This window comes from Ptiloglossa arizonensis, chromosome 8, assembly GCF_051014685.1.
Source record: "Ptiloglossa arizonensis isolate GNS036 chromosome 8, iyPtiAriz1_principal, whole genome shotgun sequence".
NCBI classification, from domain to species: domain Eukaryota; kingdom Metazoa; phylum Arthropoda; class Insecta; order Hymenoptera; family Colletidae; genus Ptiloglossa; species Ptiloglossa arizonensis.
In genome coordinates, this window is record NC_135055.1 from 4056931 (window position 1) to 4082902 (window position 25972).

At 40.3% G+C, this 25972-nt stretch overlaps 1 protein-coding gene across 1 annotated transcript in view; it reads left to right on the forward strand.

The window, feature by feature from the left end:
* Kl-2 (dynein heavy chain 2, axonemal kl-2) overlaps positions 1 to 25972 on the forward strand; it is a 64546-nt gene that overhangs the window by 33663 nt on the left and 4911 nt on the right. The window contains exons 29-58 of the mRNA XM_076317433.1: positions 348 to 639; positions 724 to 815; positions 1417 to 1620; positions 1703 to 1908; positions 2245 to 2430; positions 2545 to 2764; positions 3194 to 3360; positions 3647 to 3867; positions 3945 to 4054; positions 4123 to 4238; positions 4310 to 4410; positions 4873 to 5051; positions 5342 to 5641; positions 9186 to 9473; positions 10977 to 11167; positions 12754 to 12929; positions 14517 to 14668; positions 15989 to 16153; positions 16227 to 16393; positions 17281 to 17452; positions 20041 to 20253; positions 20446 to 20661; positions 20997 to 21147; positions 21260 to 21409; positions 21588 to 21720; positions 21806 to 22150; positions 22237 to 22509; positions 24559 to 24903; positions 25394 to 25528; positions 25602 to 25878. Of these exons, the coding sequence (XP_076173548.1) occupies positions 348 to 639; positions 724 to 815; positions 1417 to 1620; positions 1703 to 1908; positions 2245 to 2430; positions 2545 to 2764; positions 3194 to 3360; positions 3647 to 3867; positions 3945 to 4054; positions 4123 to 4238; positions 4310 to 4410; positions 4873 to 5051; positions 5342 to 5641; positions 9186 to 9473; positions 10977 to 11167; positions 12754 to 12929; positions 14517 to 14668; positions 15989 to 16153; positions 16227 to 16393; positions 17281 to 17452; positions 20041 to 20253; positions 20446 to 20661; positions 20997 to 21147; positions 21260 to 21409; positions 21588 to 21720; positions 21806 to 22150; positions 22237 to 22509; positions 24559 to 24903; positions 25394 to 25528; positions 25602 to 25878 (5943 nt within the window). The remainder of the gene's footprint in view (positions 1 to 347; positions 640 to 723; positions 816 to 1416; positions 1621 to 1702; positions 1909 to 2244; positions 2431 to 2544; positions 2765 to 3193; positions 3361 to 3646; positions 3868 to 3944; positions 4055 to 4122; positions 4239 to 4309; positions 4411 to 4872; positions 5052 to 5341; positions 5642 to 9185; positions 9474 to 10976; positions 11168 to 12753; positions 12930 to 14516; positions 14669 to 15988; positions 16154 to 16226; positions 16394 to 17280; positions 17453 to 20040; positions 20254 to 20445; positions 20662 to 20996; positions 21148 to 21259; positions 21410 to 21587; positions 21721 to 21805; positions 22151 to 22236; positions 22510 to 24558; positions 24904 to 25393; positions 25529 to 25601; positions 25879 to 25972) is intronic.

Here is a 25972-nt window from a genome sequence, read left to right on the forward strand (position 1 = left end):
TTTAACATCGTCAAATTTAAAAAAAATGAATAAATTATCACTTTTTCAAACTCTACAGTCTTTCAGTAATCGTCAATTATCCATTTCGTCGAAATAGGTTAACCGTGAACCCAAACAAGTAGGTTTCACCCACTCCAAGGAAATTTTTAATCGGTCAAGGTTCCCCGATTCGACGATCGATGAAATTAGTTGGTAGTCCTGGGTACCGGTGAGAATCCCCTGAATTTCAATTCAGTCTCGGTTTCGTCCCCTCCCACCCACTTCCCCCTCTCAGACGCCATTAACATCGCAATATAGCCCATGCGTGAACTTCCACCGTCAGTTCGCTCGACTAACATTGTTTACAGCCTATTCCCCTGATACTGACGAAAGTTATCGAACTCTACGAGACGATGAGTTCGAGGCACTCCACCATGATAGTCGGTGAGTCGAATACGGCGAAAACAGTCACGTGGCGCATCCTACAGAATACGATGACAAGCATGAAGAGCGACAAGAAACCGGGCTTCAACGTCGTGCGGGTCTATCCTATTAACCCGAAGGCGTTGGCTATCGGTGAACTCTATGGCGAGTACAACCTCTCCACTGGAGAGTGGCACGATGGTGTCATATCGTCGATCATGCGGAAAACCTGTTCCGGTGGGTACCATTTCGTCTTCTCTCTTGTTTCGTTCAAAATCTTGAAATGAATCGAGGTTCGCGAAATCTTGTTACTTTCGACAGACGAAAGCCCTGACCAGAAATGGATCGTCTTCGACGGGCCCGTGGACGCCGATTGGATCGAGAACATGAACAGCGTAATGGACGATAACAAAGTAAGTTAAACATCGGTGAAAACGGGACTCGAAACTTGGGTGGTGGTTTTCTTTCGTCAGGGATTGATTTTCAAAATTGAAAGAAATTTTGTGTGTGTGTGTGTGTGTGTGTGTTCAGGAAGGTATTTTTTCGAAATTCTGAAAAAATTGATTTACTTTTCTTCTGTTTTCTCGAAGTTCAGCCTTCTAGAATGTCCGTGCAAAAGGATTTCCTCGAGTTCGTAAAAGTGAAGAAATTATAAACGTTTAAAGAGGACAGTGTACTGAATTCGTTTTTCTCCATCGGCATTCTTTCGACTGGCCAACAGTACATCTCAAGTTTTAGTTGACCGATTTACTTCAAATTTTGAGAGAATCCCTTAATTGCTTGAACTATTTCAAAATACGATGTTCTTTTCTATTTTTTCTACTTTTCTATTTTTCTATTTTTCTATTATTTATACCTTTAATTTGAACGTTATTCAACCTCCTGATAATTATCGTATCTTTATTTTCAAACTAGTATAAGATAATTTAAAGAAGAGACAAATTTCCACCTAAGAAAAGACTTCTCTAACTTTCCTCTGCCTCGTAAATCGTTGGAAAATAAATCCTCCCGCAGGTTTTAACGCTAATAAACAACGACCGTATCACGATGCCCGATCAAGTGTCGCTCCTCTTCGAGGTTGAGAACCTTGCAATGGCCTCTCCAGCGACAGTATCTCGAGCAGGTATGGTATACAACGATTACAAGGACCTGGGCTGGACCCCGTACGTGAACTCCTGGTTGCAAAAACATGAGGAGACTCCGGAGTTCGCGGAAGTGGTGAGACCATAAAACCACGTAACCTAGAAATCTCATCGATATTCCACTGTGAACAAAAAACAAACAACCCAATGACAAACAGATGAAACTGTTGTTCGACGAACACGTGAACAATACCCTCCAGTTCAAACGGAACAAATGCGAGGAACTCGTCCCTGTACCGGAAATTAACGCCGTTCAGTCGCTGTGCAAGCTTCTGGAAGTGATGGCTACGCCTGAAAACGGTGTTCAATTCGAAGGAGACAAGGATTCGTTCACCTTGATCTGCAAAATGTGGTTCTTCTTCTGGTATGGTTATATTCGTTCACTTTGAGCAAGTGTCGCTGGTAACATCGGCCATTATGGTAGTCTTGACACCCTTTCACAATTCTATTTAAGAAGCAAAAGCAATTGCACCGATATACTTCTGAAAAGAAATCGAGTTACACGATGATAGAGCTTGTTGAACGATTTAAAATTGTCCTCTACAATTGTTTCCAATCTTCAACAGGAATAGAGTTACAGTCCGGTCCAGGTACTAAATATATCCTGTGTACCGAACTCTCTGATAGAAAGGTTAGGTCTGGGTTAGATACGAGGTGAATGTTTGGGAATCCATAACCAATATTACTCAACAATTCCCAGCATGATATGGTCGCTGTGTGGATCGGTGAACGACGAGGGTCGCAACAGGGTGGACAATTATATGCGAGAAATTGAGAGCTTCTTCCCTCTACGTGACACCGTGTACGAGTACTTTGTGGATCCACGTATACATTCGTTCGTCTCGTGGGAGGAGAAGCTGCAGCAAGCGTGGAAAATTCAACCAGAGTGCGTTGAAAAATTTACAATCACGAATACGTGACACGGTAGTCGTTACGCTAACGTAAACTCGAGTCGCGCGTTCCCTACCACCGAGTAACACCTCGGGACAACGAATCACAGGACACCGTTTTACAAGATAATGGTGCCAACCGTGGACACGGTACGATACCAGTTCATCATCGATGCTCTCTTGAAGAATAAGTTCCCGGTGCTTCTTGTGAGTCCTGTGGGCACTGGGAAAACGTCGATGATCCACATGGTCCTGGATTCCTTGGACAACGAAAAGTACAATGTTCTGACGTTGAACATGTCCGCGCAGACCACTTCGAGAAATGTACAGGTGAGTCGAGAATTTTTGGAAAAGATTGATTGAAAAACATGGAGAATAGCTCAGTAGACCCAGTAGACTCTATGGTAACCTCCTATTGTCGATAGGTCGTTAGTATGATAAGTTGTACTATTAAAAGTTAGCCCAGAGTGTAAACTTGTAGTGAACTTCAATAGTTATTACTGGTCTATTTTTCTTTTTTTTTATTAAAATGTTATGATTAATACATATTAAGAAGAACAAGACCCTACCATAGGAGGGTCTGAGATCCCCTGTTGTCGACAGGTTTTACTACCAGAAGTTAACCTATCAACGTCATGAAATGTAAAATTGTAGTATGCTTCGGTAGCTATTGGCCTGACCTATGTTTTTGTCAAAAGATTTTAATTAATTATTATTCGGGAGATTATTAAACTACTATTAATCACCTATACGTTTCAGGACACGGTTGAAAGCAGACTCGAGAAGCGCATGAAAGGGTTCTACATCCCCGTAGGCGGTAAAACCATGATCGCCTTTATGGATGACTTTAATATGCCCATGAAGGATACGTATGGCTCACAGCCGCCGTTAGAACTGGTTAGACAGTTGATGGGATACGGATTTTGGTATTACTCTTAATCAATTGCTGGAAAATTATTGTGTTCCAATTGAACTACTGCTGCAGTGTATCATGAGCTTATGAAAGGACCTAATGCACAGCGATCCTTAAATCCGATTTCTATGTCTTTACTTACAGACGAATCCTCGAATTGAATTATATATTCCGAGAACAATTAAATACCTTACCGCGAACCCTTTTTCATTTTGTATGTGTCTTCCTTGAAAGACAATTCAATTTGACATTTAATCCTACATTCCTTGATAAAAAAAACGGAAATAAACTTTCCAAAGGTACGATCGCCAAACGCAGATAAAGAAATACCTACAAAAAGTGCAACTAATGGCAGCCATGGATCCCCCGGGAGGTGGTCGAAACATTATCACGAACAGACTTCTCACCAAGTTCAACATTATCAACATGACGTTCCCCGCTGAGAAACAAATTGTGAGAATATACGGAACGATGCTAAGCCAACACTTGGCCGACTTTCACGCGGAAGTCACGGGAATATGTGAGCGAAGGATATCAATTTTTCGTAAAAAATTTTCGAAGGTATGAAACTAACAAAACGTTGTCCCTTTCATACAGCTAATGCAGTAACACTGGCCACCATTAGTCTCTATCATCACGTGATCCAAAAGATGCTACCGACTCCAACGAAGATGCATTATTTGTTCAATCTAAGAGACATATCAAAAGTGAGACAACAATTCATTTTTAATTCACCATGTACGCCATGATCATGCAATTTCTTTTTATTCTACAGGTCTTCCAAGGTCTGCTGCGAAGTAGCGATGAATACCAATACTCCAGGAGCACGTTTCTTCGTCTGTGGATACACGAGGCGTATCGAGTCTTCTGCGATCGGCTCATCGACGAGAAGTGAGCACTCAGAAATCTTTAAAAGAGATACAGAAATACTGAAACAAACAACAAGCAAATATTCTCCTCAGAGACAGGCAATGGTTCACGGATGAACTCAGCGAACAACTTGGAAAGAACTTCGAAACGACCTTCTATAATATTTGTCCCGAAAAAAGATGCCCTCTGTTTGGTAAGCATTTGACTGAGAGATGAAGAAACTGCTAACATGGGTTAACTCGTACTGAAATGAAACACAATGTACACCCAACCCTAAGTGAAGCTTAAGTTAAATCTATAAAAGCAGGTATCAATCTAGATTCAAGCTAGATTCAGCACGCAATTTATCGCCTAATATAGATCTGGATAAATGTAGATCGAGTTGAAACTTCAAGTTAGACTTAGCTTATGTCCCATTTAGACCTAATATAGACCTTGATAGATGTAAACTAAATTTAGATCTTAAGCTAGATTTCCCATCTAGACCTAATATAAACCTGGGTAGATGTAAACCCAATCTAGACTTCAATCTAAATTCGACCAAGACTTATCCTACATCCAATTCAGATCTGATGTAACCCTGACTCTCTTGTCAATGTAGCTCAGCTACAGGTTGGGCCTAATGCATATTTAATTCAATATATTATATTTGCAGGTAGTTTCATGAACGCTTGGAACATCTACGAGGATCTAACAGACATTGCTGCCGTCAAGACTCATATATTAGAACAGATAGAGGAGTTCAACACCACCGCAGGTGCGGTTCGTCTTAAACTCATTCTTTTTCGAGATGCCATCGAGCACATATGCCGCATTGTACGCGTAATATCCCAGGTCAGTGATACTTTACAAGCTGCTTTCTTCCAATAGTTGACGCAGTGTTTTATCGTTTTGATAAATAGAACAAATTGATCGCGTAGGCTGAACGTTTCCTCAATTGACAATTTCTCAAACATTATTTAAAATTAAATTCTTGAAAGGTTTAAAATTAAATTCTTGAAAGAATGTTTTGATTAGGAAATTTCGAAGATATGTTTTGTCTTTTAGAAATGCTTATATAAAAATTTAGTACTTTATCTAATACCTTTTGTCTAATAATCTAAAAAAAAAAATCTTTTCAACAGCCCCGTGGCAACATGCTTCTGATAGGAGTTGGAGGCAGTGGCAGACAATCGGTGGCGCGAATCGCCTGCTACATGTGCGAGTTAAACTCCTTCCAAATCTCGATCACGAAGCAGTATCGATTACCGGAGTTTCGCGAAGACTTGAAGGTCCTGTACAAGAAGACCGGCGTGGACCAAAAACCAACAGCGTTTCTCTTCCATGATAGCCAAATAGTCGAGGAGCAATTTTTGGAGATTCTTAACAATATACTTAGCACTGGAGAAGTGGCCAATTTGTATAAAAGCGATGAATTCGAAGAAGTAAGTTGTGTAGATTTTTCATTTGATTTCTATCCATTAAACTGCAGAGCAGATCAATTTTCCATCACAGAATCTTGGATACACAAACATTTTACAGACATTAGAACACAACAGATACTTAACTACCTTCTAGAACAGCGTTTCTCAAACTGTATCCACAAATATTGGTAAATATTAAAAAAATTTCTATGACATTTTAGAATAACTTAATATTGAAAGTAAAGAAATGAAATATCTCTGCAGGATACAGATGCACACCTTCTGTAATAGTTACAAAACTACATCTACTAGTGCTATTATATATTGCTACCACTCCTAGCTACTGATATTACTTCTATTAGTGCTACTAATAATACAACTATTATATTAATATTACTACAAAATATCTCTCTCGTTGTCCAATGACATTTGCAACGTTGGTGTTAATTTCTCGTTTGATTTATCCTTTTCAATCCACAACCACAATGTTATCAGCTCAGCTTTCCATCTTTACATTCATCTTGTTTAATTCCATTTGTAATATTGCCCTATTATCTGGTCCCTGGGTTATGACTACCTTTGTAAATAGATCGAGAGTATCGAGCACCAGTTTTTGCAGTTATGTACTTTTCGTATATATCGTCCTATGGCAATTAACGACCATAATTATATGCGACTCATACGCGAGTTTAATCCTTTACCGCTTGAGATGTCGTATCCTACTTGGACTTTAGTTTGTGTACAGTGTTATTAATGGTTTCATTTATATCCCCGAATTATTAGGGTCTTTTAAGTTTACGTCTCTCACAGCTATTCGTCACTATAGTCTTATGTTAGAGGAAGCTCAGACCACGTTATACGGCGCTAATAATTGCTTAAACACCATTCTAAAATATGTTAATAAATACTGTAAATACATTGATTTCTTTTCCACTCCAGCTGAATTTAAGTTTCAATTGTTCCGTGTTATACATCCATATGATTAACCCTTCTTTTTTTATTCTTCGTATTCTAAAGGGCTTACAACGTCAATAAATAAATAAATTAATTAATTAATTACTTTTATCAGTATAACTATTAAATCGACCCATAAGTTCGTGCCATTTATTTCTCTATCATATGGAGTAATATTTTAATCTTACTCGCAACTCATTTTCCAAATTAAAAAATAGATCGAATGACTCTCTAAATATACGAGTCCATAAAACACCTTCCCCATAAACGACACAAATTACATTTGTTGCACTTGTTACCACATTTCCTTTTCGGAACTTACACAACATCAGATGATTAAAATGGACACTATTATTGACGATCATTCTATAAAAAGGTTTTTGAATAGATTATACGGAATAAATTGAAACATAATAGTTTAGTCACATAAGTCCTTCTATCTCTACGTGTTTGTAAAACGTAAAGCAAAAAGTGTGATCACATGACGGCACAAATTATGAACAACTTAATACTTATTTCAACAATTATATTCATCTTCTTGTTACTTAAATCTTGTAATGAAAATTAATTTATTTGAAATTGAACAAAACTAATACTTCTTACTATTCCTACAGTTCCCCTTTCTCGATCCCTTCCGAAATGTCAAGAATTCTAAAAAATATTGTAATATTACAATTCCAAACATCCGCAAAATACCAATACCTTCCCGACTATCACGTTCTGCTGCTACGAAATTCGAAAATTGACAAAATTGCGTTTGAAATTACCGCCAAGATTCAATTCGTAGGACTTCATGGAAATGACGTAATTTCCCAGAATCGGCGGACTCGTGCCACCTCCTCAGCTATCATGTTCTCCTGATACTAAAAGTACAAAAACGGGAAATTTTCTGAAACTTCTTCCCGAAATTCAGATTTTGGTATCAGGAGAACATGATAGCCGAGGAGGTATTCGTATCGTGTCAGTTCCAAGAAATTACGTCATTTCCAAGAATTTCCCAAAATTCTTAGAAATATATTGTCAATTCCAGGAATATAGAATAGACGGAATATAGATGTCAATACCAGGAATTCCCGATAATTCCGAAAATTCTCAGAAATGACGTCAGTTCTAGAAAATTCCGAAAATTCTCAGAAATGACGTCAGTTCCAAGAAATTCCGAAAATTCTCAGAAATGACGTCAGTTCCAGGAAATCCCGAAAATTCTAAGAACTCACGACCGATCCAACTGGCTCGAGAAATTCTTGGAAATGACGTCATTTCTTGGAAGTGGCACGATACGAATACCTCCTCGGCGATCATGTTCTCCTGATACCAAAGTCCGAAAATTCGGCAAAAATTTTAGAAAATTTCAGATTTTCGGGGTTTGGTATCAGGAGAACATGATGGCCGAGGAGGTAGCACGATTCCGTCGATTCTTGGAAATGACGTCATTTCCTGGAATTTCCGCGAGTTGGAACTTGGCGGCAATTTTAAATGAATTTTTGCCTAATTTTAGAACTTCGTATTCGATTTTCCGCTGGGAATTTGGAATTTGAATGCCATATTTACTTTTATTTAATTTATCACTTAAGGAAGTACTTTTACGGAAAGAAAAGAAGGATCTAAGTAAAATGGACACTTGAAGTACTTAAAATTTCTATTTATTAAAATATGTATATACATTTCGCTCATGCTAATATCAGAAACGCTTTCAATAAAAATTATTTGTACAATAATAATTATCCACATTTATGTGTATAAGGAAATTGTAGATGTGACTATTCCAACGGTATTTTACTGTTTGAATGTTCGTGAATTTGTCAAAGGTTGAATGGGCCCTTCACGTAGGCTATACCTCCTTATGGATTACTGAACGATGACTGCCATCCTACAGTCATGTAATTTGTGTGACAGATAATGTATCATTTACAGAAATTGTTCAATATATTGAAACCTTTATAGAAGCATGACTTCAGTATGTTTGTCCAAAAGTTTGGGAACTGCTGCTCTAAACAACACACGAAAATTCTGTTTAACCTCTGAACTGATTAATTACTCGAACGTACAACTAAATAATTGCTAAATTAAATGTTGCCAGAGTCTCTGCTCAAATATATAATACTTTCATCATTACAATCGCAAAGATACACCTAATCTCGAATCTTCTAAACAAGAAGCTCTTTCCGACACTTGCCCAAAACTTTCTTCCAATCTAACGAAGAGCATCCCTCGTTTCGTTCGATTGCCTTAGAAAGCAAATGTTTTCGCCGCTATTTAACGCACCCACACCTGTGCCGCATCCCAAGCAAAAATCTCCAGCGTATCGCGCTACTAAAGACAACGCCCGGGTTCGTCCAATTCCAATGAGAAAAAATGTTCAACTAGCCGGTTTTTGCTCGTGATTCGACTTTTCCTCCGTAGCACGCCGTATCTCCCCCTCCCCTGTACACCGTATGCCCTCATTCATTCTCCTCCCTTCTCGCCATTTAATCCACTCGCATACATTGGATCGGGGGCCAGAGGAAGTATTTTCCGATACATGGCCCCCGAGATCGAAATCTGGAACCTAGTCGTGTCGTTTGTATGTCTCTCCTCTTCCTTCCTTCCCACCCCCTGTAACCTGGGGTAGATTAAAAAGAAGTTGATGAAGGAGGCGACGCGGTCTAGACTGTTACCAACAACAGAAACGATCTACTCGCTGTTGATCGAGAGGGCGCGCGCCAATATGCATTTGATCCTGTGCATGAGCCCGATCGGGGACGCCTTCAGGAACAGATTACGCCAGTACCCGGCCCTGATCAACTGCACGACCATCGATTGGTTCCTGGAATGGCCGAGAGAAGCCCTCCTCGAAGTTGGCAACAAGTACCTCATGAATCTCAATCTGACGCTCACTATCACCGGCGAAAATAAAGAGGTTGGTCTTTGGGGCCCGCCCCACCCACCCCACCCACTCCCCCACGCCCCACCCACTCAACCGCCCAACCCCACCTCTTTTCCACGCGATCGATTCCGTTCGATTTGATTCCTCCGGATCTCGGAACGACCAGACGAAGAGAAACGGAGAGAGAAAGAGAGATGAGCTAGCCCGTCCTCTCCATTTCGTGGAATCCGATTATTTTCCTCTCCACGGGTCGCCTCGCGCGGATGATACGACCGTCTAGCGCATTTCCTTCCGGAACGCAATCGTTCGAGCGTTCCCCGCCACCAGCCGCTTAATATTTTTGAATTTGTCTCGCGTCTCGTACCGCGTACGAGGGCGAGGGGTGGGGAGAGAGGGGAGGGACTTGGCCCGCGCTGAGAAGAATTACTCCCCCGCTGAGTCTTCGTCCCTACTCTCGGTCCTTTTTGTTGCTTTCGCTTCGTTCTACGCGAGTGATTCTTTTAACTTCTTCATGGGGACGAATTGTTTTCCTCGGAATAAATAGAGATACTAGACGACATTGGTACACCGTGACGTCTTTCGATCCTTCGTTCTACACCGAACCCTCCTATAACACGGTTAATTTTAACTAGATATTGTAAGAATAATAAGTTGCCAACGAAGAAAGAATATTGTTCCTTTTCCTTGTTCGAAATATCTAGTTAAAATTATTTAAAAGAGTTAATGTACATGTGTCTACTGGTATCCTTGACAAATTTAATGCAATTACCCGTATCGTAAAATATTTTAACGCGATTTTTCAAACAGAATCAATCGAAATTCACTATTCCGTACTTAGAATAGTAAACGTAGTTTAATTTAGTAGTTTAATTAATTATTCATCCGACGCCCGTAAATTTTAAACTGTATGAAATCGAATCCTGTAAATTTTGTTTATACTATTATTTATTTTTACGATCCATGTATTTCGACTAAGCGGTACTCGAATCTATCTTTAATCTTGATTATTAAGTACAAAATTTATGTATTTTGTTTTGATAATTACTTTTACTTTATTGTTAATATTTTTTTGTATTTTTATGTTTTAAATGGACGATACAATTCCTTGATTCTACAAAATGATATGTATCTTTCCTTATCCTCATTTATACCTATTCCTTCCCTTTTGAAAATATATAAAAAAAACTCGTGACGAATACAATACGTTTAAATTATTTTTCATATATAATACGATCTATTACTCCAATTATTCACTTCGTCTTAATAAAAGGATATAATCTCAACGACGAGTATCGTTGAGATTATAATTCTCAAGAAAAGAATTCTACGACATACGATATTCTAAACCGAATAAATTTTATACCGTCATATTTGTCCCTCCACATCGTAACAATTCGTTCTAAAGAATGTTTTTTCTGTACCTAAATGTTAGAACATCGGATGCGTTTAAATTGCCCATCTTCAGGATATCAAAAATTAACGAGAGAAGGGTAAATTTCTTACTTTTTTAGAATTTAGCGGGAAAATTGTTTACAGGAGCGGCGACAATCGGGAAAATCGGCTCCTCTGCTACCTCTTCAGGAACAAATGACGCAGGGAATTGCTGGGACGTTCTCTTTGATTCACGAGACGGTATCACAGTTTTCGCATAGAATGGCCGTAGAGATGAAGCGGTACAATTACGTGACGCCAGTGAATTTTCTTGATCTAGTAATCGGCTATAAAAGGTGAATCTATATGTTAGAGACTCTTCGTACACGTATTTTTTCAAAGGACTAGAGTTGGTAACCCTTTTGCATTTCATATTTATCAAATATGTTACTTCTAAGATGGGATAATTCTGTGATAAATGCTAGGTGTATACTAAGTGTTCCATCTAACTTGAATCTTAAATGTCTCGTTCATTTTTGGTGAATGGAAGAAATGTCAACGAAAAACATTATTGTGACCAGTATATGCAATACATTTTTCGTAAAGTCAGATGTTTCGAGATTTCGAGATCATCGAAGATTTCCAAAATTTCATAGTAATTTTACGAAAAATCATACTCTTTAATTTTACATAAGTAATATAACTTATCAATGGATTATTATATATTGGATTATTATGTATAAATATATATATATATATATAATGAACATAATAATTAATCTATTATCCACTTTAAACCTACTTTAATCTTTAAAAGGCTTTTACACATATCTATATCATTCACGAAGTACTTGCATTCTTTGATACATCTATACTACAATACTTTAATTTCAGTGTTTGTTTATTTCAATAACAAATCGATTCTTTAACGTTTCTATGCTTCGTTACTTTTGCACCTCAGTAACTCAGTTCCTCAATACTACAATACCACTATACCTCAATATGTCAATAGCGTAATACTTTAATACTTCAATAACTAGGCACCTCAACATGACAACACCTCGATACTTAAATACCTCGACACTTCAACATCTCAACATCTTAACCTCTCAATACCGCAATCGATGCTTCAATTCCTCGACACTTTAACACCTCAACACCTCCATACCTCGGTATAACAATGTATCAGTGCTTTAATACCTCAATACGTTAATGCTTCACTACCTCTATACTTTAATGCTTCAATATCTTATTATCTCGATATTTCAACACATCGATACCTCAGTATAACAATACCTTAATACCTCAATATTTTAATGCTTCAATGCCTCAATACTTTAATGCTATAATACCTCGATACCTCAATATGTCGATACCGTAATACTTTAATACTTCAATATTTGCCCGTAGAGATATCATTTTTGACAAATACGACAAGCATAATTTCCAACTCCGTCGTTTCGCGAAACACACTATCATCGGGTCAAATAGCACCGTTAGTGTTTAATATATAATCACCGGGACCAAAATAAATAAATACGTTTCGCGTCGATCCTTTGAGATCCTCTCGCCCGTTTGATAATTTCCCCTATGTACCGGGTGTCCTGGCTAGCTTTACTGCCTGAAATATTTCCTCCGCTTTCGGAACTTCCAGTAAGCGGCTCTAAAGTTTGGTGCTTAGGGAACTCGCAGGCGGTTGAGCTCGTCCGATAAAAAGAATATGACAGTCCGTTTAAGAGGTCGAAAACAACCTCGATACCTCCTAGACGCCTCCATCTTGGATGGAAATATTTTTACCGCAAGGGCATCCATCAGCCATTTGTACAGTTTTCTTTCCCCCGTGGTTCCATAGACCTACGAAACAATTTCACGAAAAATGAACGAACACCCTGTACAATTGTCCCAAATATTCGAAACGTCACGAACGTCGCCTCGGTTACAGAATGCTAACGGAGAAGAGGGAGGATCTGGCGGACCAGGCGACCAAACTTCGCAATGGTCTCTCGAAGATCGACGAGACTCGGGTTAAAATCAACGAAATGGCGACAGAGCTCGAAGTCACGCAGGAGCAGGTTCATAAATCTACCAGGGAATGCGAAGAGTTTCTGGTAACGATAGGTCCGTGACACCCACGACGCTGATGTATTATCATTAGTTGCAATTAGATCGATGCACCCAAGGTTTCCACGGGCTTGGTCCCCTTGTTTCATAATCGTCCCGTGTGAAACGCGCTCATCTCCTACGGTGGATTTTACGATCCTGTGGAATTACACGGAGCAGAGCTATGCGCCAGGAGAGCCTCTGGAAGCAAAAGTTTCGCGAATCAATCGGCCCGGAACTGGTTGCACGAGGAGTCTCGGTCTTGGAAATTTATTTATCGACAAGGAGAAAAAAAACTTTCGTACTCGAGTCTTGCGAGTTTGTCGTCGGTAGCAATTTTCTTGCCGCGAACTACGAGCCGTGGATAGATTTTCAATTCTTCGTTCAACTTTTCTATTCTAAACAACACCACTGTGCGTGAAGTTGATCGAAGCACAATTTAACAAATTTCACGTTTCTAGAATTCTGTACATAGGTATCGAAGAGTACTTGAAATCAGTGTTCAGATGCTTGGATTTCCTTGTTCTGTTAATATATACATTATGTCTGTGTGAACTATGTTGCTAAGGTTTTGATTTAGTTAGACACGTTTCGAGAGAAACAGTTACGTTCCTTAAAGTATTATAAATGGTAAACTAGTATAAATGGTAAGTATGGTAAATATATGAAAATATAAGTAAATAATACAATCTACATCAAGAATTACAGTATATCAAAGTTTGTCCTGTTACTAAACGCGCTGATGTGAATTTAGTTACTCTTCAATACTGCTATACTTCAATACACCAATATTTCTGGGCATCAATACTTTGCTACTTACATTCATTGACGTGTCTATATTTTAGTTCTACATTGTTTGTATACTTCGATAATAAATCGATTCTTTAACATTTCTATACTTCGTTACTTCAGCACCTCAATAACCCAATTCCTCAATACTACAATACCTCGATACCTCAATATGTCAATACCATGATACACCTCGATACTTAAATACCTCGACACTTCAACATCTCAACACTTCGATACCTCAACCTCTCAATACCGGAATACTTCAATACCTCGGCACCCCAACATGGACATACCATCGATACTTCAATTCCTCGATACTTCAACACCTCAACACCTCGATACCTCAGTATAACAACACATCAGTGTTTTATTACCTCAATACGTTAATGCTTCAATACCTCAATACTTTAATGCTTCAATACCTCAAAACTTTGTTGATTCAATACTTCAATACTTTAATGCTTCAACATCTCAATACTTAAATGCTTCATCACCTCAATGCTGGAATGTTCTAGTACCTCAATACTTTAATGATTCAATACCTTAATATCTCAACACTTCTATATTCAACACTTCAATATATAAATTCCATAATGCTTCAATACCTGAACATTTTAATGCTTCGATACTTCAATATTTTAATGCTTCGATACTTCAATATTTCGAAACTTTAACAAATCGACATTTCCATACCTTAACATCCCACCACTTCAATACCTCGATACCTCAATACTTCAATACCTCGACGCATCGATACTTCGCGTGTCAATTCCGTTTAAAACTGGTCAGGAATTAATCGATGACGTTTCACAGTGAACCAGAGTCGTGACGCCGACGAAACGCAGAAAACCGTGGCAGCGAAGTCGCAGCGGATCGCCGAGGAACAAAAGGAGTGCAAGAAACTCGAGGAGCTCGCTCGCGCTGACCTCGAAACTGTCGAACCAGCTCTAAACGAGGCCATGAAGGTACCTTCCTCGACATTAATTCTTATCGTTCCATTGGTAATACTGTTCCAGTTCGTTTGGTTTTAATGATTAACCACCGGACCACTTTACCGGATCCGTGAGCCAGGCTATCCCGTTGGAATCGTAGGTAAAATAAAGGGAATTCGATTCCGACTCGTATAAAACTTCTTTAAGTTTCGACTCGCGTTCCTTTCACGTTGGAATTTTATGCAGGGTGTCGGAAAACTTCCTGGTCAAAACTTTGACGGCCCGTTTCCGCGAGGGTGGAATAAGAAAAAAACGTTGTATAAATTTGCTTTCGTTATTTCGTTAAAAAGTTGTAATAAAAGCCCCGATACCTACGTAACGTTGAATTCATCGCGAACGACGAATTTCCCAGCGATTTTATCGTGTCTCGGCAAATACAATATCTCGTCGACGACGGGCGCGTTTCAAACTTTTTCTTTCGTAGTACCACGGTCAGGGGAACTTGGAAGCGTAACAACTGGTCGGGGAATTATGTTCCAATCAACCCCCGTGAATTATTTCACACAACGAGCAGAACTTCAAGAAACCCGGTTGAATACCAACGACGTATTTGTTTTAACAAAATACTTCCAAGGGAGCATTTTCTTTGAATATTTCTCCATATTTAATTGGAAAAATATCAGACACCCTATATATATATATAAGATACCACTTACGAATTTTGGAGCGAACGCTACGTCACGATTCTAATAAAAATTCCTAGCGAAAAATGAACACTGCTCGTTAACGAGGGTAATATACGAGTATTCCGAAGAAAAAAAATGGTATTACGAAAGATATAATAAATTTAAGTTCCTCTCTACGTATTTTCTGCATTCTTCCAACCGCTTACACGATATTTATTGGCTCGATTGATGCACGTTGCTATAGCTCGGCAACTGAGAAAAAATCCATGGAGGCGTGGCTTAACGTGGTGGGGCGTGTGGTGGGGATGGAACAGTATAACGAGACGCAGAGCGAACAAGAGCCTAACGCGTTATTATTAAAGAATAGACCCGAAAATTCATCGATCTACACGATTGATATTTAACAGTACTCCCTTGAGATTATTAACGAATATTATAAATTTAAAACAAAACGAGTTTGCGAGCCCTAGAATCGCGTGAAAACGACGAGAAACTGGATCCACGGGAACGTCTGGTGAAGAAAGAGGCGGGACCAGGATCGCCCCGCCCCTAGGGGTTTCTTTTAAGTAGTTGTGCTGTACCAAGTTCATAGAAATGATCACGATTACCTCAATTTTGAAGCTTTCCAACTTGAGAAGTCTGTATCGCGTTTGGTCCGTTATTCCAGGCTCTGGACGCACTCAGCAAAAAGGACATCTCCGAAATAAGGTCCTTCACGCGGCCACCGCCGAAGGTCGAGATGGTGATGGAGGCGGTAATGATTCTGAAGAACTCTGAGCCGAGTTGGGCGGAGTCAAAACGTCAACTCGCCGATGTCAACTTCATCAACACGGTGGGGATACTACTACTATCACCGATCGTCGTTCTCCGCACGATTCAAGGGAAGCCATTATGCTCGGTTTCAGCTACGACATTTTGACAAAGACCATATATCGGACAGGACGTTGAGAGCCATCTCCAGGTACACGTCCAATCCCGAGTTCGAAGCAGAGAAAGTCGGCCAGGTATCGATCGCCGCCAAGTCGCTCTGCATATGGGTCATAGCCATGGAGAAATACGGGAAGCTTTTCAGGTAACCCCTGCGACGACGAGTACTATCTCGAGTCCTCCTCTTCGAACGAGGAACGTACGTTGAAAGCTCGATGGCGAGCAAATTCCTTCCTTCGTTCGACCAAAAGAACGGAAAAGGTAGAGAGCTTGCTCTTCCTTGAATTTACTTGGATCGTCATATTACCTACGAGTATCGTGAATAATTATTCGAATAATATAAGTCTGGAACCGTAGCATGTCTTTGGAAACCATGAAATTATTTTATGAATATTATTCGAACGAATAATTAGCTTCTAGAGTAATCAGAGTTGTTTCAATTATCAACGAGTTGTAAAACTATCAACCATCGATTGCCTTCTAATACCTAGGACTTTAAAATTGGAGGACGTCCCTAGATCGTCATACTACCTACGAGTACCATTCATATTATTCGAAGAGTATAAGTTTGAACCTCTGCTTTTGGTAGCCATGAAATTATTTTATAAATATCATTCGAAGAACTAATAGGTCGCTCAATAAGTTTTGTCGTTCTATAAGAAATAAACCTACTAGTTTCTTCGTTTTATTTTTTTAAAAACGATACTATTGTTTGATGAACATGTGTGAAGTTTCATGTAGATCTGTCGACTCATTCGTATATTTACAGTTGTTGAAAGTCGAAGTGTCATAGTGATTTTTTACAGTGGAAAAAACGACAAAACTTATCGAACAACCTGCTACCTTCTAGAATAACTAGAGTTGTTTCAATTATCAACGTGTCGTAAATCTATCAACCGACAATTTACCTTCTCATACCTACAACTTTAAAATTGGAGGACGACCCTTGATCGTAAATCTCAGCAACCTCGAACGCGTTTCACGGTCAGAGAAATCCGTTCGCGTAACTAAAAAGCCCTAACTGGATCGCAGGATCGTAGCACCGAAGAGGGAGAAGCTGAACGCCGCGTTGTTGTCTCTGAAGCAAAAGGAAGACGCGTTGACGGAGGTGATGCAGCAATTGCAAAAATTGCACGAGAAGCTGCAAAAGCTCCAGGAGATGTACGAAGCGAAGATGGAGGAGAAGACGGAGCTAATTAAACTGGCGAGTGTGCAAACGACGATTTTCTTGCGAACACCAAAGTCGACCGCGAGGCGAGTAGCTCGTTCGCGAATCGAGAAACGCCCCTGCGTGCCCCGGGTCAAAGAGGGGGGAGGGGGAGGGGCTACGCGCGGGGCACCAGAGGTGCACAATTCTATTTACATAAACTGGCGCTTCGACTGCCGTGGAAAGTTTCGTTTGCGCGGCTGTTTATAGACGAAATATCGCCACGGTGAAATCGCGGGCGGTATTTACACGCGCCGCGTTCACCGTGAATTTTCGGACTTCTTTCGGCCCGTTGGACGCAGTAAAAGCCACCACCGACCGCTTTTCGCTCTATTTGCGTTATGTGTGTCCGCGATCCTCGTGCTTTTCTGACAATTTTGTTTGATTTACTGCCCGCGCGGCGAGGAGTTGTCCGCACCGTGAGTTGCTCTTTTGCTCGCTGATGAAATTGCGGCATCGTGATGTTGGTATCGCGGTTCGTATCCAGAACACTTCGAACCCTTTGACGAGGCATCTATAGTACCGTTTACTGGCTATTCTTTCTTGACGTGAGACACGAGACAGCTCGGAGATTATAATAGGTTGTTCAATAAGTTTTATCGAACGACAAAATTTATTGAGCAACCTAGTATTTTCGATATTTCATTCCAAAAGTTGCACTCGTTATCCACTCAGGATAAGAACACTTGAACCTTTATATGTATAGTTCCTTTCAAAAATTGCTCAGTATCCACTCAGTATCCATTCAGGATAAGTACACCTGAACCTTTATATGTATAGTTCCTTCCAAAAGTTGCACTCAGTATCCATTCAGGATAAGTACACTTGAACTTTCGTATGTATAGTTCCTTTCGAAAGTTGCTCAGTGTCTACTCAGTATCCATTCAGGATAAGTACACCTGAACCTTTATATGTATAGTTCCTTCCAAAAATTGCACTCAGGATCCATTCAGGATAAGTACACTTGAACTTTCATATGTATAGTTCCTTTCAAAAATTGCTCAGTGTCTACTCAGTATCCATTCAGGATAAGTACACCTGAACCTTTATATGTATAGTTCCTTCCAAAAGTTGCACTCAGTATCCATTCAGGATAAGTACACTTGAACTTTCGTTTGTATAGTTCCTTTCGAAAGTTGCTCAGTATCCACTCAGTATCCATTCAGGATGAGTACACTTGAACCTTTATATGTATAGTTCCATTCAAAAATTACTCAGTATCCACTCAGGCTAGGTACACCTGAACCTTTATATGTATAGTTCCTTCCGAAAGTTGGAAATCGAACTTGAAAAATTATTTTACTCGCAATTAATAGACTGGGAAGTGAATTAAAATTGACAAAAATATGTTAGTGAGATGCAACGGTAGATAAGAAACATGTTAACAACCAATAACATTAGATAAGTGTGAGTCTGGATTGAGTCTTAATCCAATTTAAATCTGAGTCTAAGTTAAATCTCGGTTTGAGTTTATCTGGGTTAAGTTTGGGTATTGGTTAGGTCTGAGCTAAGACTGAGTCTTAGTTGGTCTGAGTTAAGTTTGGGTATGGGTTAAGTATGAGTTAAATCTGGGTCTGAGTTCGTCTGGGTTAAGTTTGGGTATGGATTAGGTCTGAGCTAAGACTGAGTCTTAGTTGGTCTGAGTTATGTTTGGATATGGGTTAAGTATGAGTTAAATCTGGGTCTGAGTTCGTCTGGTTTAAATTTGGGTATGAGTTAAATCTGGATTCAGTTTGGGTATGGATTATGTATGAGTTTGTGTGAAGTCTGAACATGGGTTAGGTCTGAGTTTGTGATAAGTCTGAATATGAGTCTGAGTCTTACTTATGTTTGGTGACCTACTCACAATAAGTCAATTACTCCAATACTTTAACTAAGTTAAATCTAAGTGTGGATTAAGTCTAAAGTGCAACAGTAGATGAGAAACACATCGCTAGTACCCAATAACATCTATCGAATGGTCTGTAAAGTATGATATAAGTGAGGTCAGGGAGATACTATTACTCAAAGAAAGAAGAAACCTAACTAACAACAGATGTTACGAATTCAACGACAGATCTGCCACTTCGCATACGAATGAAGTCAAAAAACTACGATACGAGTCGGAAGTAGTAGTGTTCTGATACTAAATCTGACATGAACCGTCTAAACCTAATGACACTTGAACGTAGACGACTGATGCTTGATTTAATTTTTGTCAGAGAAGATGTTAAAATGACACTATAAATAACCTAGAAATTTTAACTCATGTTAATTTACATAAATCTCGGCACTCTATTAGACACTGTCCCCTTCATAAGCAGTAATCTCGTTAAACATTTATAGGCCTTTATGGTCCAATTGCTCGTATCAATAGAATGATGAAAAACGTTAATTCATACTACTACGAAAATCAACCTTTTCTGTTCTATCTACACCTGTAAATAAATGAACAATGAATAATAAATATACACATACCTGGACACTATAAATCAGTCCTGTTCTGGTGCATTTTACACCTACTCGTCTCGTTGAATCGACCATAAAGCTCTCTTATTTCGACCGTGCCCTCTCGATTCCACTCGCGCAGTTCTGCGTGTTTTCAGGCGGAACTATTGAAGATGAAACTGGACCGCGCTGCGATGCTGGTGGACGGTCTCTCCGATGAACGAATCCGATGGGAGAACACGGTCGCGTCGCTGGCCACGTCCTTCGAGTGGCTGCCAGGCGATTGCCTAATATCCACCGCCTTTGTGTCCTATTTGGGCCCATTCGTGTCCAATTACAGGGAGGAGCTGATACCCATCTGGATGAATGAGGTTGGCCGATCCTATCGTTCGTCGTAGTAATAATCGTAATTCGCGAATATCGTTCGCCCCGTTGGACCTCGAGTTATCCGTGAATTTATCATCCAACTAACGAAGAGACGATTCCTCTGCAACGAAGAGACCTGAATTCTTGGTGCCCGTGGACTCCTCGTTTTCTAATTTCTGACGCGCTTAACCCGCCAGGTGCTGAAGAAAGAAATTCCAATGTCACCGAACCTCGACGTGAAGGAATTTCTGGTCGACCCGGCGGTAATCAGGGATTGGAACATTCAGGGCTTGCCATCCGACGACTTCAGCACTGAGAACGGGATCATTGTGATGAAAGGTGGCAGGTGGCCGCTGATGATCGATCCCCAGTGTCAGGCGGTGAAGTGGATCAAGAACATGGAGGCCAAGAACGTAGGTATCCTCGATCCTTGAAGCCTCTGTATGGGAAATGGAACGAGAACAATGTTAACGTAACGAGATAAATCTAATTAATAAATTAACCGAACACGGGAGAGATCACCCCCAGGGGTTCAAACAAACCTGTAATTGCTTGCACGAATATTTCGAATAGTAATTCAATTATTTTATCGTACATCTTGTTCATTTTTAAGGAAAGTTGTACTAACGGTATAATCGAGTAATATAAAAATCTATCCGGGTCCGAAAAGACCCAGGCGTGGTACAGCAAGTGTTAGAAAGGACAGACACCTTTTCGTATTCGCGTAACACCGTCCTTCGTGTTCCAGTCGCTGAAAGTAATCGATTTTGGGCAAGCAGATTTCCTGAAGGTCCTGGAACATGCCATCCAATTCGGTAGACCGGTACTGCTGGAGAACATCGGGGAGGAGATCGATCCTGCGTTGAAACCTATCTTTGAGAAGGCCTTCGTTATACTAGGTAGCTCAGGATCGTCGATAAACCGTGTTTCGAAACGATGTGGGGAGGGGGGACGAGCAATTTACCTGGGCACTAAGCAAGGATTAAATTGTGATACCTCCCATGCGCTCAGATAACCAGGTGATGATCAAGTTCAACGAAAAGATGATCAGCTACAATAATAAGTTCCGACTGTTCATCACGACGAAACTCTCAAACCCCCATTACTCCCCGGAGATATTCATTAAAACGACGCTATGCAACTTCGCCATTAAGGAACAGGGTAACTAATTGTCTTGTACTTGTTGGGTAGAAAAGGGTAGAGAGAGATAGCGATGGGATAGTTGCGTGAATCGAACGCGGTGAGACCAAAGAAGGATGGGTGAAATAGATTGAGAAATAGAGACATAGGGAAGAGGGAGAAGGAAGGTAGACTGCAACGCTTATTATCCTATGCGCAGGACTGGAAGACCAGCTCTTGGGGATCGTGGTTAGAAAAGAGAAGCTACAGCTCGAGGAGCAGAAGGATTATCTGGTTCTCACGATCTCAACCAATAAACGAACTCTCAAGGAACTGGAGGAGAAGATACTCTAGTAAGTCTTCGTGCTTTCTTGGAATATGATGCTTAGCTCATCGGTAAAGAACTGAAGGGGATAAGGAATGTGTGTTGCCGTGTAGTCTGCTCAACGTGGCCGATGAGAACCTGCTGGAGGACGTCGATTTACTAAACGCACTGCAGTCGTCGAAAGTGACCTCCATCTCGATCGAGGAGTCCTTGGTGGTGTCCGTAGAGACAGAGAAGAAGATAGATCTGGCAAGGGATGAGTACAGACCGTGTGCCCAATGCGCGTCGATCCTCTTCTTTGTCTTGAACGACATGAACCTTATCGATCCGATGTACCAGTTCTCGCTCAGTGCGTACATCACATTGTTCATTCTGTCGATCGAGAAGAGCCCAAAAAGTTCCAAAATCTCTGAGAGGATCGTGAGTCTGAACGAGTATCACACTTACGCCCTGTATAAGTACGGTCTCGCGGATCGCTTCGATTTTTATTTACAAAACGATGCGCGACGTGGCCATTGTTAAACTGTAATATTGCGTGAAACAGAAACACGTGTCGGGGTCTGTTCGAGAACCACAAGCTGCTATTCTCCTTCAACATGTGCATCAAGATATTGAGCTCCCAGGGTAAAATCATACCCGCTGAATACGCCTTCCTGCTTCGAGGTGGAATTATTCTGGATCGGCAAAGTCAAACGGACAAACCAGTGGCGTGGCTACCGGATGAAACTTGGGACAATATCACGGAACTGGACAAGCTACCTGGATTCCATGGACTCGTTTCCTCCTTTGAACAGTTCGCACGGGATTGGCACAATTGGTGCGAGATGAACACCGCCCATAAAATGACGATCTTATGAGTATTGGGGTGACGAATATTGTTGCTGGTCAGGGATTATTGAATCCTTGATATTCTTCAGGACTTTGTTACTTTAATTCTTAAATACCGCTACACTTAGGTATTCAAGACTTTAGAGTAATACACCGATATTTAAAGGCTTCAATACTTCATAGTTTCGACACCCTTATACTTCAACTCTCTAATTCTTTAATATTTGTATACTTTGGTCCTTTGATATGTGTATATTTCAACACTTTAGTTCTTTGATATGTGTATACTTCAATACTTTGGTTCTTTGATATATGTATACTTCGATACTTTAGTACGTCGGTACCTCAATACTGCAATACCTTGTCATTTCAGTACCTCGATACTTCGATATGTCAATAGGTCAATTACTCCAATACTCTAATACTTCAATATTTGATACTTCAATACTCGACACCTCTACACCTCAGTATGTCCCAATACACTCAATACTACAATACCTCAACATTTTAATACCTCGATGCTTCGATATGTCAACAGGTCAATCACTCCAATATTTTAATATTAGGTGGACCGGAAAGTAATGTCGTTTCTGCGCATGTCACTATTTGATTGTCATTTGTCAGCTCATTGTGTACATTAAAGTCGTAGCAAAGACATTCTGAGGTTATAGTGACTTGTTTAGTTGTAAATAATTAAATTTAAAATTTTTCTTTACAATTTTGGGTGAAATGGCCAGCCAAATACCAGAAGAGGTACATATTCGGCATTGCATGCTTTTTGAGTTTCGCAAGGGTAGTAACGCAACAATTGCTACCAAAAACATTTGGGATGTTTATCCAAATGCATTAGACGTTCGTAAATGCCAAAGGTGGTTTTCCAAGTTCAAATCCGGTAATTTTGATCTTTCCGACTCGTATCGATCAGGAAGACCAACAACGTTAGACAATGACGTGTTAAGTGCGGAAGTGGAAGCAAATCCGTGTCAGACAATCGAGGAATTGTCAAACAGTCTTAACCAACCTTGGTCGACCATCCAAGAACATTTGCAGCAGATTGGGAAAGTAAGCAGAGCAGGTGTTTGGGTCCCGCATAATCTGTCCGAAGAGAACAAGGCTAACCGATCCACCACATGCAACTTATTGCTTCAACGGCACAATACAGAAGCGTTTTTTGATCGCTTGATCACCGGAGATGAAAAGTGGGTTCTTTATGATAATCCAAAACGCAAAAGGCAGTGGCTCTCTCCAAATGAATCGCCACAAAGTACTGCTAAGCCAGGTTTACACCCCAAAAAGGCCCTTTTGTGTGTTTGGTGGAGTATTCGCGGCGTTGTTCATTTTGAAGTACTGAAACCTGGACAGACTGTGAATGCAGACCTTTACTGTGAACAATTAGATCGTGTAAATAAATCTTTAATTGAAAAGTGGCCAGCGATTGTCAACAGAAAAGGCGTTATTCTGCAAGACGATAATGCAAGACCGCACTGCGCAAGACGAACCTTGGCAAAAATTAATGAATTGGGGTGGGAGGTACTGCCTCACCCACCATACTCGCCCGATGTTGCACCATCGGATTTCCATTTATTCCGATCGCTTCAACACTTTCTAAGTGGCAAAAGATTTGCAAATTTGGATGATATTCAAAATGCCATCTCTGTATATTTTGCTCAAAAACCAATTGATTTTTATCGATCCGGCATTGAAAATTTGCACACTAGATGGCAAAAGGTTGTTGATAATGAGGGTGATTATATCATTGATTAAAAATAAAAACTCGTTAAAAATTTATGTATTTGAATTTAATGTCGGGAAACGACATTACTTTCCGGTCCCCCTAATACTTCGATACTCGATACCTTTATGTCTCAATATATTAATACCTCGATACTTCAATACTTGACTCTACACCTCAGTATGTTCCAATACACTCAATACTACAATACCTTAACATTTTAATACATCGATACTTCGATATGTCAATACCTCAATATTTCAATACGTCAATACTTCAATACATCAATATTTCAACCACATCCAGGTACATCAATACAGAGCCAGAATCTATACCGCTGGTAGCTGAATGGGACATGAACCTCAACATGTTCCAAAAAATGCTGGTAATACGCAGTTGCCGTCCGGACAGAATTTCCTTCTGCATCGCGCACTTCATCGTGCTGAATCTCGGTCAAAGATTCGTGGAGCCCCCGGTACTCGACCTGAAAGCCGTCCTCGACGATTCCGTCGTGCAGACCCCACTCATATTTGTTCTCTCGCCTGGCGTGGATCCTACGAGCACTTTGATGCAATTAGTCGACAGCCAGGAAATGACAAATCATTTTATGACTCTCTCCCTGGGCCAAGGACAATCGCCTATCGCAACCAGGTCAGTTACTACAATGTGACATGTGCACAATTTCCAACTGAATTGTTCCATCGAACAAGCAATGTTGCGCGTGTACAATCCCCGCTACGCGAGTTGAAAAAGAAATTTTTCTTAAGAATCGCGGTTTTTGAGAACAAAGCCTTAAATTGTCCCTTGAAACTCGACTGCTGCTACCCAGGGATGAAGTGTTTTAATTGTTTTGTTTCTCATCCGATGTACGTATGCAGACGCTGGTAGACGTGCGTGTTAGGTCGTAAGATCGTGACGTCACCTACAACGAATTAGGTTACTATAAACTCGAACAATTAAAAAGTTCAAATTCCTTGCTAAACATCGGAGATTCTTAGTGGTATTTAAAACTTATTCCTCTGGGTTCTCGTTCACCTCGATGAGAAATATAAAGTGTACAATTAAAAAATAATAGAGAACACCTTGAGAAGTTTAACGCGTCGTAAGAATTCATGATTAAAGAGAAAAATAAATTTTCCAGAATGATTGAAGTCGGTGCGAAAGAAGGAGCGTGGGTATTCCTAGCCAATTGTCATTTGTCGCTGAGCTGGATGCCAAAGCTGGATAAAATCGTAGAGACCCTAGGCTCCAGCCGGACCGTACACCCGCAATTCAGGTGACGGCGATATCTATTCGGATGTAAACGCCTCTAGGTCAGGTCGATAATGAAAGGGTTCGGCTAATTACAGATTGTGGCTTAGCTCGAGTCCGACTCCCGAATTCCCTATATCGATCCTCCAGGCGGGGATAAAGATGACCACGGAACCGCCGAAAGGTCTGAAGGCAAACATGAAGCGTCTTTACGGTTTAATAACCGAAAGCCAATTCGAGCTGTGCCAAGCGAAGCACGAGTACAAGAACCTTCTGTTCGCCTTGGTATTCTTCCACTCCATTCTCCTGGAACGTAAAAAGTTCCAGCAATTGGGCTGGAACGTCATCTACAGCTTCAACGACTCCGACTTTGTGGTAATTTTTCGGGAACTGTAGTGATTGCAGGGGATGGGGTAAAGATTGAAAAACCTGGGGAGCACTGGTATTCCAAAATCTGTAGTTCGAAACC